This window comes from Phaethon lepturus, unplaced genomic scaffold (assembly GCF_000687285.1).
Source record: "Phaethon lepturus isolate BGI_N335 unplaced genomic scaffold, ASM68728v1 scaffold18550, whole genome shotgun sequence".
Classification (NCBI taxonomy): domain Eukaryota; kingdom Metazoa; phylum Chordata; class Aves; order Phaethontiformes; family Phaethontidae; genus Phaethon; species Phaethon lepturus.
Window position 1 is genome coordinate 14,682 of NW_010512793.1, and position 15,795 is coordinate 30,476.

At 42.1% G+C, this 15,795-nt stretch overlaps 1 protein-coding gene across 1 annotated transcript in view; it reads left to right on the forward strand.

The window, feature by feature from the left end:
• Positions 1-14,954, forward strand: part of FSTL4 (follistatin-like 4) — a gene marked incomplete at its 5' end in the record, with an annotated part of 26,518 nt that extends 11,564 nt beyond the window's left edge. The window contains 5 exons of the mRNA XM_010288235.1: positions 3,930-4,048; positions 7,093-7,242; positions 7,842-7,949; positions 10,984-11,093; positions 14,163-14,954. Coding sequence (XP_010286537.1) covers positions 3,930-4,048; positions 7,093-7,242; positions 7,842-7,949; positions 10,984-11,093; positions 14,163-14,865 — 1,190 coding nt within the window. The remainder of the gene's footprint in view (positions 1-3,929; positions 4,049-7,092; positions 7,243-7,841; positions 7,950-10,983; positions 11,094-14,162) is intronic.
• Between the last annotated feature and the right edge of the window lie 841 nt (positions 14,955-15,795).

The following is a 15,795-nucleotide window of genomic DNA, read 5'->3' on the forward strand; positions in this document are numbered from 1 at the left end:
CGTACAAGCAGCAGACGCGGCTGACTGGAGGCCGTGCGATGTGGCAGAGCCGCCCAAGACGGCTCTCCGGCGCGCGTTCCCAACGCACCGCCTGCAAGCGGCCGGGGCACGGCAGCGAAGAGTGTCTCTTTACTGCTGACGCTCCTGTCAACGGCGTTATGGGCACTAAGAACTGCCGTTTCCCTGCTGCTTGGAAGTGCAATCTCCAGTGCATCTGATCAGCCCAGCATCATCTGCGTGATGCTACATGGCTGCTGATATACTGCCCTCCCTTATGCTCCTTTCTAAAGAAAGTAGTTGGATAACCCTACCAGATGTAGTATAGGAATGTTTAAAGAACAACTAAGAAGTTCGTTGCAGAAAGTCTTGTTATAATTCTGCTAAACAATATGGACTTACTGCTTATCAACCTTGCACATTTTAAATAAAAGTATGAGCAATGTACGGGGAAAACACGGGCAGTAAAAGCAGATTTACTATTGATGTTCCTAAACAATTCAGTATCTTTAGAGCAGGTTTATTCCCCTGCCTGTGCTGTTCTATAGTATTTGATCAGCACATTCATTCTAGACAAAGAATCCCTTGAACATACTTTAGCATGTGAAATCTTGGCACAGAGAAAGCTGGAAGAGGAGAATGGCATTTTTGGTTTTACATTTTAATGTATTCTTTTAATTCCCTTAAAATGAAAACTTATGTGTAAGGAGCAGTATTAACAAATGGATCGGTGGACTTGAGCTCCTTTAAAATGATCACATCCTCATGCCCACAAGGTCTGTGGTAACTAAAGCTATTAGGAAAATGCCTAGACGGAATTTTGTGTAGAACAAGCTTTTGCTGCAAGTCAAAGTTCTAACACAAGTAGTTGGTCGTTTTAAAAGTCCGTCTCGGTCTGTTCTCAAAACCTTTCACAGACCATGCACCGGTAAAACCTCAAGAAATGAGTGCACATAGCATGAGCAGCCAGTTAAACATGGAACTGGAAGCACGTTGCAGTACTTAATTCAATCTACAAATTCGTTTTTAACTTTGTAGAGAGAAAGCTACAAGTAGCCCAAATGTAAGGTAGAGATTTGTTTTCATACCAGTGTTCATTTCTGCAGTGAGTGTTGCTTTCTTTATCCCTGGATAAAGGGAGCATATCGTGCCAGCAGGCAATCATCAGTTGTGTGATTGTATGCACTTAAAAAGCTGAAAGCCTTTTTGTTACCAAATTTAAGTTCTAAGATACTTGCAAGCATTTAGATTAGATTGAGGAAAATTATTGAAGTATGAGATCAGAGGAGAGTAGTCTACGGTGACAAATTTGCCCTTTGATCTCAAAGGAGGGAAATACAAATGTACACTCAGATGGAGACTGTATTCCTCAAATAAAGGAAACTTTTGTTGTCATCAGGTGTCCTCCTGAAGTTTTTAAAAAATAAAGATGTCAGAGTCAACTTCATCTGGAATGGTTCAAATAAGAACTGTTATGTTTAGGAGAACCTCCCCATTCTTAATGGCATTATATTTTTGTTATATTAGTTTTTTTATTATACAGATGAGTTATGTTGCCTTTTATAAAGCCTTTAGTTTTTGAACTAGTTGTGTCATCCAACCTGGAATGTCTTCAGTTAAAAAGGGGAAAAAAAAACCCTCCTCATTAGTCCCCCAGTTCCCAATCCAGTACCTGCCTTGCTAGGTACTGGAACACATAAATAACACAACTGAGCAAAATTCTCCGTTGCCCACCTCTGTACTGAAATAATTCCCCAGACCGAGGAGTTGCAGTAGTATAATCAAGAATGGAGTTTTTTTACCAATGTCCATGAGATTGCTTAGAGATATACCCCAATCAGGGCTGAGCAAATACTTCATAAGTCACAATAAAATACCTGATTTGTCTTGTAAGAAACCTGCTTCGTCTAAAAATCAGTGTGAAGATTACTCTCTGAAAAAGTATTTTACTGTAAACTGGTAAACTTTTTTAAAAAGAGAGTACCTGAATGCTATTAGTAATTTCTGTCATATTTTAACTAGTAAGCAGAAAAACTTGCATTCATTTTACTGTAAAATAAGTGGTGGGACTTGCCAAGTGACTAACTCTAAACCTTCTGGGGTAAAATTATTATCTAAGTATTTTTGTGACTAATTAAGGCCTTAGTTCTGAAATACACCTTCATTGTAATAGGATCATCAGACAAAATCACGCTATTATCGTGCATGAAAATAATAACAAGCATCTTCACAATGGTCATGATTTGTTGCCTGCCTGTTTCCACTTCTTAGTATGAAAATTCTTTACTCATGAAAATATGTGCACTCGTTCCAGCCAGGTCAAATTCTGCCCTCTGATGTCTTCACTCAAATCCCACTGAAGCAGGTGGGAGTTGCGTGCACGCTGTGAGCGCAGATTTTGGTCCAAAGCACCCAAATGAAATGTTTCAGCAATATACTTAGAACAAATTGGCTCTTGGACCATAAAGATACCTTAGTTCTCGATGGAAGTTCGGTAGCTTTCTTCCTACGTGCATGATCCCTCACTGTGGCATCACATTTAAGGATCACGGCTCCTGTACCCTAACTGGGGTATTTCTGTGGTATGGTTTAGAGAGACTCAACTTGAACATTGTCAGTACAGCAAACACCACATGCTGAGACGTTGTACTCTAAAGCCGCTCATTTGGCACAAGAAGAGGGGTTTTAGCACCAAAAAAACCCTTCTAGCCTTACTAAATACTATGTATTTGACAAATTTGTCAAAAAATGCATTTATCCAAATTATACACGTTTTTAGTGTGAAGTTTTCCTATGATGATTTGGACCTCAGTCCTGCAAAGACTTAAGAGGTGTGTGAAACTGTAGATGTGAGCAGTGTTTAGAGCTGCCACCACAGGACCAGCCGAGGGAATTGTAACGCTGAACATTGTTCAGATCTGTAGAACTGGGACGTTCTTTCTCCGTGGGTAAGATGTAATTAATTAGAGATTACAAATTACCACATCACCATATCGTTGGCAGATAAGTACGCTATCAACATTACTGGGGGGTGACAGTGGTCATTGCAAACACTTATTGGTGGTGGTATGAAAAAGATGAAATGATGCTTGGATCTTTCTAACTAGAGTGTTTGAAAAGATCCTGAACATTTCTTAAAGATGCTCGTTACTGCAATTGCATGTAGCTGAAGACCAATTAAATTATCGGTGTTTTAAGGCATTTCTGCATGACAGAAATGATAAAATACGATCTCCTAACAGCAAAGCAATGACAGCCAGCCAGTTTTCCAAATCTCCTGGAATGCCCCAGTTGGATAAATGAGTGCTATTGCGATGCTGAACTACTCCACATTTGTGAATTAGTTTGCAAGATTTCAAAAATGTATTTGTTTTGGTGGCTATAGTTAGTTCATCCAGATAGTTTAAGAAGAGAAATATATATATTTTCATTCACGGACCAGATGTTAAGCACTTCCATTTTGCATCACAGTTACAAGAAGTCAAGTTACTTGTAACAGGACAACCTTCAGATTAATTTTAACTAGAGCTTCTCTCTCAGTTCTCAAATTATTAGCAAGCTATTTTTAATGAAATCATAGAAAAAGCAAAGTCACAATCTGAGGGAGTTAACAATGCGATACAGGGGCTCCTTGTAATCAAATCCTGCTTTGGTGCATATGCACAAGCCCTGAACTTAGTTATTTGCCTACAGCCGCCACCACCAAGGCAATGCATTTCTGAATGTCTCTGTACCTCTTCACTCCTTGAAGCCCTCGTTGTGACATGAAATTTGATTTTGTGAATGCACCGACTGCATCCAAATGACCAACTTTTATGTAAGGCAGATTTTGTTTGCTGGGGGAGGAGGGAGAGTTCTTAAAAAAAGTCCTAACAGCTATGGATACTTACCAAAGAAAAAATCCTATCCCTTTTGCTTTATCCTCCTTCAAGGCCTGAGTGTTGGGAATATGTTCTATGTCTTTTCTGATGATGGGATCACAGTCCTTCAGCCAAACGAATGTGAAATCCGGAGACACATCAGGCCCGAAGAGAGGATTTTCACAAGTTATGTAAGTCCTAAACACAGCAGCTACAGCCAAAAGCTGGGAAACTTTCCCTTAATCTCTTCAAAGGTTGTTAATGCTAAAGGACCGTTTTTACACAGTGATGTTGGGTCTTGGTGGGCTTCATGGGGCATCCCTGAGGTATATCATCTTCTTCTTTTGAAAATTAAGGAAACCACCTAAGTTATAAGACTGACATGGAGGATTACTGGCACGCTGCAGAGAATTTGACTAGTTATCATGTCAAAATGTAGGTAAAGACTTTAATTTGTCCTGTTCTAACTGTTTATGTATCCATGCCTGTAAATTGTAATTGGGCTGTAGGGAAACAGAGAGACGCATACATCACTCGCTGGTGCTAACTGATGGCCCCTTTTACTGATGGCTCCGTAGACGAAGGAGTGGGCTACTTTCTGCTCCTGAGAAATAGTTTCCCAGGTTAAACCACAGCAGGGAGGCGAAGTAAGAATGCACAAAGATGGTTGTGCCATGCTGGTCCTCAGCATCTTCTGCCGCTGAACCAGAGACCAGCGCCATCCTTGTACAGCATTTTCTGCCAGCACTGAGTTTACTTAACCCTTGCTTTAGGATATCACAAGGGAAACATGTTCAGGTGTCAGTGAACGTCAAGCACTGGCTCGTACACAGTGGAGCTCAACATGGCAAGTGGGATAACGTGTGCCTGGAGGCCCTGTTATTTTTAGTGACCTGTGCTATGTACTCCTGCGTGGTAACATACACCATGTATATGCTCGTGAAACTATCAATTCTCATAAAAGGCAGGTGCTGAAACAGATCCAGAAACGCTTTTTTAGGCACTTCTTTGTTAAAAGGGGAGGCTGAGAACGTGGCTCTCTTCTGAAGAAAAAGACTCAGCCTTGCTTTCAATTCTAGGAGGAATAAAAAGCGAGAATCACTATCACGAGCCCTGTGGGCTGGGTCAGGCTCTGCTGCCATGGTTCAAGATCCTCTTGTGAGTCTGTATTCAGTATTTTTTAAATTTCAATATATTTGTGGTTGATACTGGGATTTTTTCTGCTGGATTTTAATATACCTTAGTCAAAATCCAGGCTGATGCTCACCCCAACACTGGTCCTTAGCATGGGCTTAATATTATTAAGCTACACTTGAGCTGTTGCTACTCAAAGACAGAAATCTTGTGTTTCTTTTCCACAGACCTGTAAATATTGAAGAGGTGGTTCTGGAGAAAAAGCATGAAGAGAACAAAGGAGAGAGGGCACTTAAGGAAATAATGTCAGCACAGTGGTGTGCATAAAAGGGATTTTTAACGTCATTGCTTGGCTTCCTTTCAGAGAGACCTCTAAGGGTTTCCTACAGATATCATAGGACCTTTTGCCTTGGGACTTTTTTTCTTCCCTTTTCCCTTTTAGTATCTTGAGTGTTTTCCACATAGACGGTGATACCAGCCTGCAGCTTTAGGAGACTTTCAACAACAGAAGTTTCTTCGTTTGCTATTAGAGGGCACAAAAGCAGATGGAGCAGCTGCAGCCAAGCACTGCAGCAGAAAGGCCGGTGACCTTTCCCTGCTCCCGCTGGTTTCGGTGGATGCTGTGTTGTGAGAGCCCAAGCCCCAGTGCACAGCTGAGGATGAGGAGGGCAGTTTGGAGGCTGTTGGGTGCCTGGCTGTGTGAACAGCTGCTGGAAGCCCAAGGCTGGGCTTTTGTAGCATCTTAGGCACTTCTTTGTTTAGGTTTTTTTTTAAAAGGGGAGGCTGAGAACGTGGCTCTCTTCTGAAGAAAAGGACTCAGCCTTGCTTTCAATTTTAGGAGGAATAAAAAAAACGAGAATCACTATCATGAGCCCTGTGGGCTGGGTCAGGCTCTGCTGCCATGGTTCAAGATCCTCTTGTGAGTATAGACAGTGGTACTACTGCTACTTGAAGTAGATCCCCAGTCCGGCTGGAGGGCCAGGAAGGAAAATGCAGCCGAGCTGTTGAGTCTTGTTGACCCTTACACATGGTCTCCACTGAGGTACCTAGCTGACGGAGCTGTGCTGCTTAGAGGTGAAATCTTTTTATCCATAATCATCACTCTGATACAGATCTGGTGTTGGCATTGTTGTTTCTTGTACCTCCTCTTCCCCTGAACAAGCTCTGCCGCTCTCATCGCTTTCCCCTTAGGGAGGTTGTGCCATTATTTAAAGTGACCCAGCTGTTGTCTTGACAAGATTTGAAACTAACAATTGTGCTCACTGAAATATATGTGTTCATTTAGTTTTACCCTCGTTTCCACACCACAACCTGGTCCCACACAAATGCTCTTTCAAATAAAGCAACTCGACAGAAGGAAGAGCCGTGAAGAGTAGCCAGCCTGCAGAGGCTTGTTGGTGAGATCACGTGTGACTCTTCAGACTTAGGGTGCCAGTGGGCTCCCACTAAAGCTTTTGCACAGGACTCAGTGAGTGGAGGATCAGAGACAAAATACAACATCAGAGAGTTGTGAACAGGATTTGGTCCAAAGTAGCAGGATTTGGTTCCTTTTAAACAGGGGAAGTTTCTGTGTGGGAGCAGTAGACTGTAGGACCCTACAAACAAGTAGGGTCCTACACTTCTACTACTACTGCTACTGTTTCCCTGAGCACAAACATCTTAGAGCATGCTCTCCTGAGCTGAAAATGAAGACTTTATAAAAAATATAAAGCTGTGATTCAATTAATGTAAATCACTGTTTTTTCCAAGCGCAGATTGATATTTCTACTGCTAATAAATGCTGACAGCACTGCAAGTCTTGGTGAACCATGGCGTACTTCAAAAGATAGATCCATAGACTGCGTGGTTATTTAAATTCAATGTGAATTTGCAGGAGGTCCAGCTGTTTAATGTCACTGGGTAGAGCCAGGCTGCAGTGTGGTACCTGACAAAATAATTATTTCATGTTTTCCAGGAAAGAAAGGGGGAAAATATCATCCTAACAGAATCACCAGAGAATTTTTTCCTATGCTTTTCCAGGCTAAGCTTCTTGCTGCCTCAGGCCCTGAACTTGTAGAAATTAAACCTTTTCTCCTCTTCTGTCTTTTTTTTCCCCCTTCAGGAAGAGATCTGTCCTAGAGTGGAAGGTGAAGGCACTCAGTCCTGCCTCTGGGCTTCAGCGGTCAATGTCAGAGACAAGTACATTTATGTGACACAGCCTAAGCAGAATAGAGTAATCATAATTGATATCCAGACTCAGAAAGCCATACAGGTACTTACAAGGGGAACTCTTTATTCACTGATGGCAAAAGACTTGATACGGGACAAAAAAAGAAGGTCTTTGCCAAGTGGATCTGCTGACATCACTAAAGAGTTGGGCCTGTGTTGCTTTTACCTATGAGGCCACACTGTGTCGTTTGCTGTTCTGTAACCTCACTGGCAGGAAAAAACTCCTTTATGGGTTGGATATCATAGTCTCGGGGCTGCATTTGCAGCCAGGCTTGCAGCTAGTGTGGTAAAATAATGCTAGGACGAATTTCTGGCTTATGCGTACTGAGCTGCTGCCTGACCTCGGTTATAAGCAAGTTGGGAAGGGTGAACTGGTGTGGGTATAATTCAAGCAGAAATTGGCCCCTGACCTACTGGCTATAAGCAACAGCGTAAGGGCGAGTGACGTCTAGCCGGAAGATGGCACCGAGCAGGCAGATTTTTGTGCTGCTGGTGCTGCTGCTGATCCCCCAATTGATTTGAAGGCAAAGCTGCACAAATGAGTGTAGCAGTGATGCACGGGAATGTCTGCGGTAAACTACTATAGTATTCATCATGTGCATTTGGGTCACGATGTAAATACCTATCTCTGTTTTTTTTAAGTCCTTGGATGTTGACCCATTACCAACCAAATTACATTATGACAAGTCCCACGACCAAGTCTGGGTGCTTAGCTGGGGTGACATGCAGAAGTCCTCACCAACGCTGCAGGTAAGTCCTTATGCGTCTGAAGCTTTGCCCTTCCTTGGCTTGGCATCATCGGTAGCAAGCTGGTGGCTGATTGGTTGCAGGTAATTAACAGCATTTAATGGCCTGGATTTAAAGCTGCTCCTTCATTTGCATATCTAGTGTGTTTTATTCCTCCCTCCTCTGTCCATCCTCCCATATTTTTCCTGCCGTTTAATTTGTTTTTGAGCAATGACTGTGCCGTGGGCTGACAGCAGGACGGCTTTGTTGCCAAGGTCTGTTTTGCTTTAAGGCTGATGACAGAGCCAAGTGCCATAGAGTCATACAGCAAGGGCTGGCAGCCGACTGCGAGCAGGATGAGCCTGCGACGCTCCAAGTCGTTTGTGCAGCCTGCGTGAGTGCAGCTTCTTTTTAACTCGCTTCAGGTCTAAAAGCAGTGGGTACCAAGAAGCCACAAAGAATATACTTTCTGCATAGAAATCTGTTACTCTTTAGGCTATTGGTAGTGTTTCATCGGAGGTGTAAGTCAGGCTGAGCAACCCATTCAAGGATAAGCCTAAGGTAGGGACTACGTGTGTGTTCACTGCAGAGCTGCAGCACACCCTTCTCAGATGTTATGATGACCTGCAGATTTTTCTGTCTGCAGAGTTTGGGAGCATTGCATGTAAAAAGAAACATTAAAAGGTGAATGTGTTGTGCAGTGCCTCAAGAGTCATGCCTCTTTCAGGATTACTAGCCTAGCACCCTCGTTATGCATCGGGCATATTCACCGGTTTGGTAAAGGCATTTACCTCCTTTTATCTTCCACATAGGAGAAGCCCAGGTTTTCTGCCGGTGCACTGAATTGCTACTTATTTTCTTTAAACTCATTTTGTCATTTGCCTCTCACAAGCCTTCAGCCTCCTTTTGGATGATGATGGAGACAATGTGGTAGTATTGTTCCTCTTACAGTAAAATGCAAAAAGGAGCTCTCTAGGGCATGAAAAAAAACATAAATAGCAAAAGTAAAACCTCAGGGACAAATTCTTGTTGGGTGTCAGAGAGGTCCCTGAAGCTCCTCCATGCTCAGCACCGTCAGACCCACAGTGATCTTGGGGCACAAGAATGCGCGTATAGGTTTGGACAACTAAATTAACTTCCATTTGTGGATTGCCCTGGAGGAGTCACTCTTCTGTTGATGGTACAGAACCGCTAAGTGTAGGCATCTAATTGGGCATTTTGCTGCTGCTGTGTGTCACACAACAGACTCGACACCAGAGCTGATTTGATCCATCCACCAGCCATACCCTTCTCTAATAGTTATTTTCTGGCACTTGCTGCCCAGCCTTTCCGGAATCATAGGTGTCATGTGAATACTCCTTCCACCAGAAATGTTTGCTTCCAAGTCTACATTAAAGCATTCCCCAACAGGCAGAGAAGAAGGAGGGCCATGCTTTCTGACCTAAAAACCTACAAATCTGGAGTCTGCGTTAGTCATGGCATTGCCCAAGGTTTCGCTGGAGATGGTGTCCCATGAAGGTGGGACCAGCCATCCCCGCCAGCCACATGCTTCATCCAAGATAGTGGCTGAAGCCTGCAGACTTTCGATAATAAAGAATGGACCAGCAACTCAACACGGGCATTTTCAGGAAGACTCCAGAAACAGAATGGAGGCAAATAAATGAAAGTTTCTGAGGCAATGCCACCAGCTTCTCTCACCTGGGGATGAGCAGTTTCCTGTACAGGGTATAAGGAGACAAAATGGGCTCTCTTTACCCTTTCTGACTTAATTTCTTCCATCCAGCTGTGAGAGGTTTCTCTAATTAAAGGAGAGATGGCACAAGCATGTGATTATTAAGAAGGACACACCATCTGCACAGCTGGAAACTTGTTATAAGGCTCCAGCTCTCAGATAGTCCTTTCTGTTATCTTTATGAAGTGCAGTTACACATGTAGAGAATGAGATTAGCATCAGCAGATACTTTCCTTTTTCCGACCTTCTTTCCCAAAAGGTGGGCAGTGACTAATTTGGCAAAGTTTGTCCTTAAAACCTGCAGTGTTTAGTTGCCGACAGGCAATAAAATATCTTTTTTCAACAAAGATGCTACTGCAGAGGTTGATCTACATTCCCACTCGTTCTTTGGAAGTCAGAGATGTATCAAACAGCCCGTGCAGCCCACTAAAGGGATGCTGTTGTTTCACCATTACTGGCTTGTGGGAAGCAAGTGTCTGGCCTCATGAAAGCACTGTGTGGGCATCTTTCTTGAGTAATCTAATTGGAAGAAATCTAAATGGCACAACCAGAACAGCTGTCTGAACTAAACCTTGTAGGCTTTTAGCATTTCCTTGATGAATTATGTAGCTATAAATTCAAAGCAACTACTTTTGCACATTAGAGCAGAAGTTCCTAATGAATGGACTAAAGTCATCGTGAACCGAGCAAACAATTTGAGTGTTTGACATTTTAATTATTGAAAACTTCTGCCTCTCCTTTTCCGGAGTGGTGGAGGAGCTGAGTTCCCATGGCCATGGAGGTGTGCACTGTGCTGGAGGACAGCAAGGTGGGGGATAGCCAAAGGGCCTTTCTCTGCTCCTCCCTGAGTTTCATATGGTGTGGTAGATGGATGAACAGTTCTTCTCCTTCAAAGTGATAGTTCACTGCTGTGAGTTAGTGTTTGATCCTTCCAGCTGGTAAATTATCACTGTGCATTTAAGTGAGATTAATAAATATGACCATGAAATAATTGTTTGTTTTAGACCATGAGGAATAAATAATTATGGTCTTAGTGTTGTCACACTACTTCAGCTCCTGCATGACTGCTCTTTCTCGAGATACTAACATCTTATGAAAGTCAAGTTGTGTACTTACCTTACAAATGTCAAACCTCAAATACTATTTATTAGCACACCTTTTTCAAGACAGCTACACCAAATACTATTTTGAAGTCATTAATCAATTTGAGTCTACTGCAGCTCTGGGAGAAGCCACTTGGTACCATGTACGACTATGTAATCTGTATTTACTTTCTGCCTGACTCGCTGCGCTTCCTGTACTCAGCCTTGTGTGTATTTATTGTAGGTAATACCAGAGGCAAGTGCAGGGGAGGATCAGCAAGTTATCCGCACACCGTTTGAAGGAGTGGATGATTTTTTTATACCACCTACAAATCTTATTATTAATCACGTTAGGTAAGAAATTACTGTAATGAATAGCAACGGTGACCATGCTGCTCTCTTCTAGTGGGCATCCTTCTAATAACCTTACAGCACTTCATAGATGTGAATGAATGAATTCGTGACCAAGCTAACTACTCTTACCTCCATTTTCATGTGTGAAATGGAGAAATGGTTGAACAAATTACCAATAGTTATTCAGTAGATCAATGAAACAGCAAGAAACAAACCTGGACTTTCCTTAGACCATGAATGGGCATTCAAACCTCAGCTTGGTCAGCCGTGCCTCCTCGCAGCAAAGTACGACACACTGCCCTTGCTTGATTGTGCCGGGAATTTGATGGCCAGAAGTTTGTCTTCCCTGCCTCAAAACTGCTTTATGGATCTGGGCAGAAATCTATGTCAGACACTGCCTGAAGTGCTAAAAGTTTATTCTGCCTCAAGCATAAAGCGTGGTTCTTCCACATGTTTCCAACTTGTTCAAATATTGGATCTCTGTGTGAGGTGTACAGTTTGAGCAGAAAAATGGTATGCACTGCATATTAAAACAAAAACACCTCTATGAACCACCAGTTTTGAATGTTAATGTGATGTAGTGGTTAATGAGATTGTATAACTAACATACTAATAACTTGGAGTAATACTGGCTGCTTCCCAGCAGGCACAGGAAGCCTCCCATTAACATTATCTAAATTGATGATAACTGCACGGCAATTCATACTATTCTTACTATATTATAAAAACTGTTTAACCATCTTCTGTCCCCGGTATAGTTTAACTAAGTTAAACATTCAAAAAATCATAATGAAACTCCTTCCATTAATCTTAGGTTGCCTGCAGTGAACACCGAGGACGGGGGGGATCACACTTAAATGATTACGTGTTGAATCTGATCCAAAATAAATAACTTTGCTTCCTGAAATGCAAAATAATGAGACGTACTTCATGGCTGTCATTCTTAATTTTTCCCTACTTCATTTTTCCAGTTTGCTTTCAAAATATCATTATGACTAATAGCAGTGCCAGGAGCTAGATAACTCTGCTGAATATTAAAGCTTGAGCTGAGAAGGTGTGGTCTGGGTTCAAAGACAGGAAGGTGGAACAGTTACACTTTTTTTTTGTTTGTCTTACTGTCTTTTTGTTTCAGTGTGATTAATCTGCTGTGTACAGATGATCTTCTGTAAGAAATATTAAATGTAGATAATTGTCTATAGTTTTCCATGTGCAAAGCAGAGAATGCTGTGCCTAATTTCCTATTTCATTTGTTCAGGGCCAGCTCTTTGTCCTTTCTCTCTCACCCTCAGCACAGAAAAATAATTGCTCGCAGTCTAATGAGACTTACTGAAATCATGTTCTAAATTCTCCACTCAGAAACAATAAATGGCAATACCAGCATTTCCCAGGAAGGTGAATATTTAAGCAATCTCTTCCGCAAGCCAAAAAAATATTTGTATGCAAATACTCCTGCATATGTATTTCAGCTGTCTGTTATTTCAGATGGATATCTAGGAATGTATCCATTTTTATTAGTTCCCAGGGTAGATTGTTGTCTATTAAAAACTCTCTAAGTGCAAGGTTTTCTTTGAGATTTGAGATCACACATTTCATGCAAGCACTGCACCTCTTCTGCAGCTGTGTGCACATAAAACACATTCTGACCCACTTTTTTAAATTAAAGTTTATGATAAGAACCATTTTTTAACTTCTTCAGGCATTTGGCCAAGTATTAAGGAAGTCTTGGGGAAAAAAAATGCTGTAAGGGAAAGCATTTTTTAAAATGTACTTAAAATGCATTCATCCAGGAGAGATACAAGTGTCATATCCAATTTCCCCACACACACAGTGCACTAAGAAGCTCCACTGCGGATATTTTCTGGAGTCTCTAATGGATGTGAGTATAATGGGAAAATGAAAGGCTTAGCCGAGTGATTTTCATGGGATCATACACTACATTGGCTCGTTCTTTAGAAGTGAAATCATTGCCGAGCATCTCATTGACAGGTGGATTAAGAATAAAGAAATAAACCCAGTGTTTTAAGAAAAATACATATTATCTGCACACAAGCACGTTGTCCTCCGCATTTCATAAAGCAATTTTACATCTTTCGGGGAAGAGAGACAAAACGAAGCACTCCATTTCCTTCTGTCTGCACTGAATGGATGAAAAGATACTCGATGTAAAACGAGTTTTCGTAAGTCAGTACCAGTGACCTGTGAATCCAGGGAACACAAACAGGCTGTTTCTATGGGCTCCCTCTCAAATTAAGCAGAAACCTTTCTTGGCTATTCTTGACCTTTTCTTGTCTTCACCAAAGGTCAGATGTGCTGCAGCATATATCTTTTACAGAACATTTATTCTCTGCTCACTGTTGTCTGGCCTCTCTTGAGACAGAAAACAAAGACCCCTTTTCTTCAGTGCACCCTGTTCCTCGAGAAATGTTTTACACCTTCCCTGTGCTGGTGGGACGGTGCTTGACAAAGTCTGCTCTACACCTCAGCCTTGCCAGCTCCTGCAGTGGTCCCCAGGCACCACAGGTACCCTCTGATTCTGTAACCTAGGAGATGAGGTGGGATGTGGTCTAGACTCAGTGGTTATACCTGTAGCTCGAAGTTGCTCTCTGGACCCGACTTGGCAGGGATATGCTTTATTTTTAACAATTCTCTATTCTGAGAATGAAAAAGTCTTGAGTATATATTGAATTACATCTCTTTAGACCTGAAACAGATTAAATACAAAACTGGCCAACGCTACCCCACAAAACACCCAAGCCTTGCTATTATTCCTATTGCAAATTGATCTTCCCAATAAAAAGTTTCAGCTCTTGAAGATGTTATTCAAATGTCCAAGCACATATTCAAGCTTCCAGGATCAGGTTGCTAATTTTAACTGAAATATATACCTCCTTTTAGCACCTTTTAAAAGCACTAAAACAAGAGGGATTTTTTACAGTAAAGAGACAGCATTATTGCACACCCTTCCGAAGACAACAGGATAGAGTTTCCCAGTTCTGCTGACTTTGGTCTTTTCTCAAGCATAGCACCGTGTCTCCAGAGATGACTTCAGTGTCATGTTTTCTGTTTCAGGTTTGGCTTCATCTTTAACAAATCGAAATCCGCAGTTCACAAAATTGACCTGGAAACTGTGACCCACATCAAGACTATCAACTTCAAAAACTATAGCTGCGTTCCGCAGACCATGGCTTATACCCACCTGGGCGGTTACTTCTTTGTCCAGTGTAGGAGGAATAGGCCGGTGGCGGCATTGCCACAGCTCGTTATTGACAGTGTCACCGATGCCGTCATCGGCCCCAACAGCGATGTGTCGGGCACACCTTATATCTCACCGGACGGACGCTATTTGGTCAGTGCAGATGAAGACAGTGGCAGGATCAAAGTCCAGGCTCTAACTGTCCGAGGGGAAATCAAGTTGATATATGACTTACAAACAAACGTACACGTATCTGATCTGACATTTCAACCCTCTTTCACTGAAGGCAATCAGTACTATATATATGCTACTTCACATTTGCAAGCAGATGTGCTTTTTGTAGAGCTGTCAACGGGGAAAATGAATGTACTGAAGAATTTAAAGGACCCTATCACGTCCAAAGACTGGCCCTGGAGCAACTACAACAGAATTATGAAGGACAGTGGATTATTTGGACAATATCTCATTACACCAGCTAAAGATTCTTTGTTTGTTATAAACGGGAGGCAAAATACGTTACGCTGTGAGGTTTCAGGTATAAGGAGGGGTAACACAGTGGTCTGGGTTGGAGAGGTATGAAAGGGCAATAGCAGTAGAGCCTTTGGCGGGCAAGTACCAGTTGGACCTTTACACTGCAACAAATGAGCAGTAGCATTGTATATTTTTACACTGGGAAAAAAAAAAAAGAAAAAACAAAAAACCCCTGTATAGGCTTCATGGTACAACACTGGTCTACTTGCAAGTTTTATAATATAAGGTATGCTCTGCTAATAGGAAGTGGTTTTGAAGGGATATTTTTTATTTGGGGGTATGATTTGTGGTTATGAGAAAAATGCTGGGAAGCGAATAATATCTCCACTGAGATATGTATAAGCCACGAAACCTAGTGATTCTGTAGAACAAAACAGATTTTGAGTTTCCATACTGAGGAGCTTTTATGTTATGTTCAAGACGTCAGTTTTCTTTCCTGTATACCTTGCCCGTTAGCTGTCCTGACTACCCCACCCCAACACAGAGAGACTCCAGAAGCAATGACTGCAGTTAAAATTCACCTTTGGGTGATGAGGGAAACTAAGCATCAGCGAGCAGTTTTCAAACCACAGAAACCTAGGAGAGCGATTTAATGAAAACTGATCGGTTTTCTCTGGAGGATGGCTTTGGGAGGATTCATGGATGTGATTTCAGAAGGAGGCATAACAGAAATAGTAACTGTCAGCTCGCTTTCATCTGTGCTTAATTTTGCTCTTGGTACTGCTGAAGGCAACGTTACAAGTGTCCCCCACATATTTGTATGACTGTATTTGAGAAATTTGGCATGAAATATCCAGGGCATTAGAGGGGTGAAAGCCAGGAAACACTAGGCTGGGGGGGGGTAAGAGTTTGTAAAACATTTTGTTGAGAAGGGGACATTGGTCTTTCAGCAGCTCATGAGGGCAGAGGGCACAATATGCAAAATCTGCTCTTCACGGGCAGAGAATTGGTTACCGTTATTCCCATAGGATGTAGCAA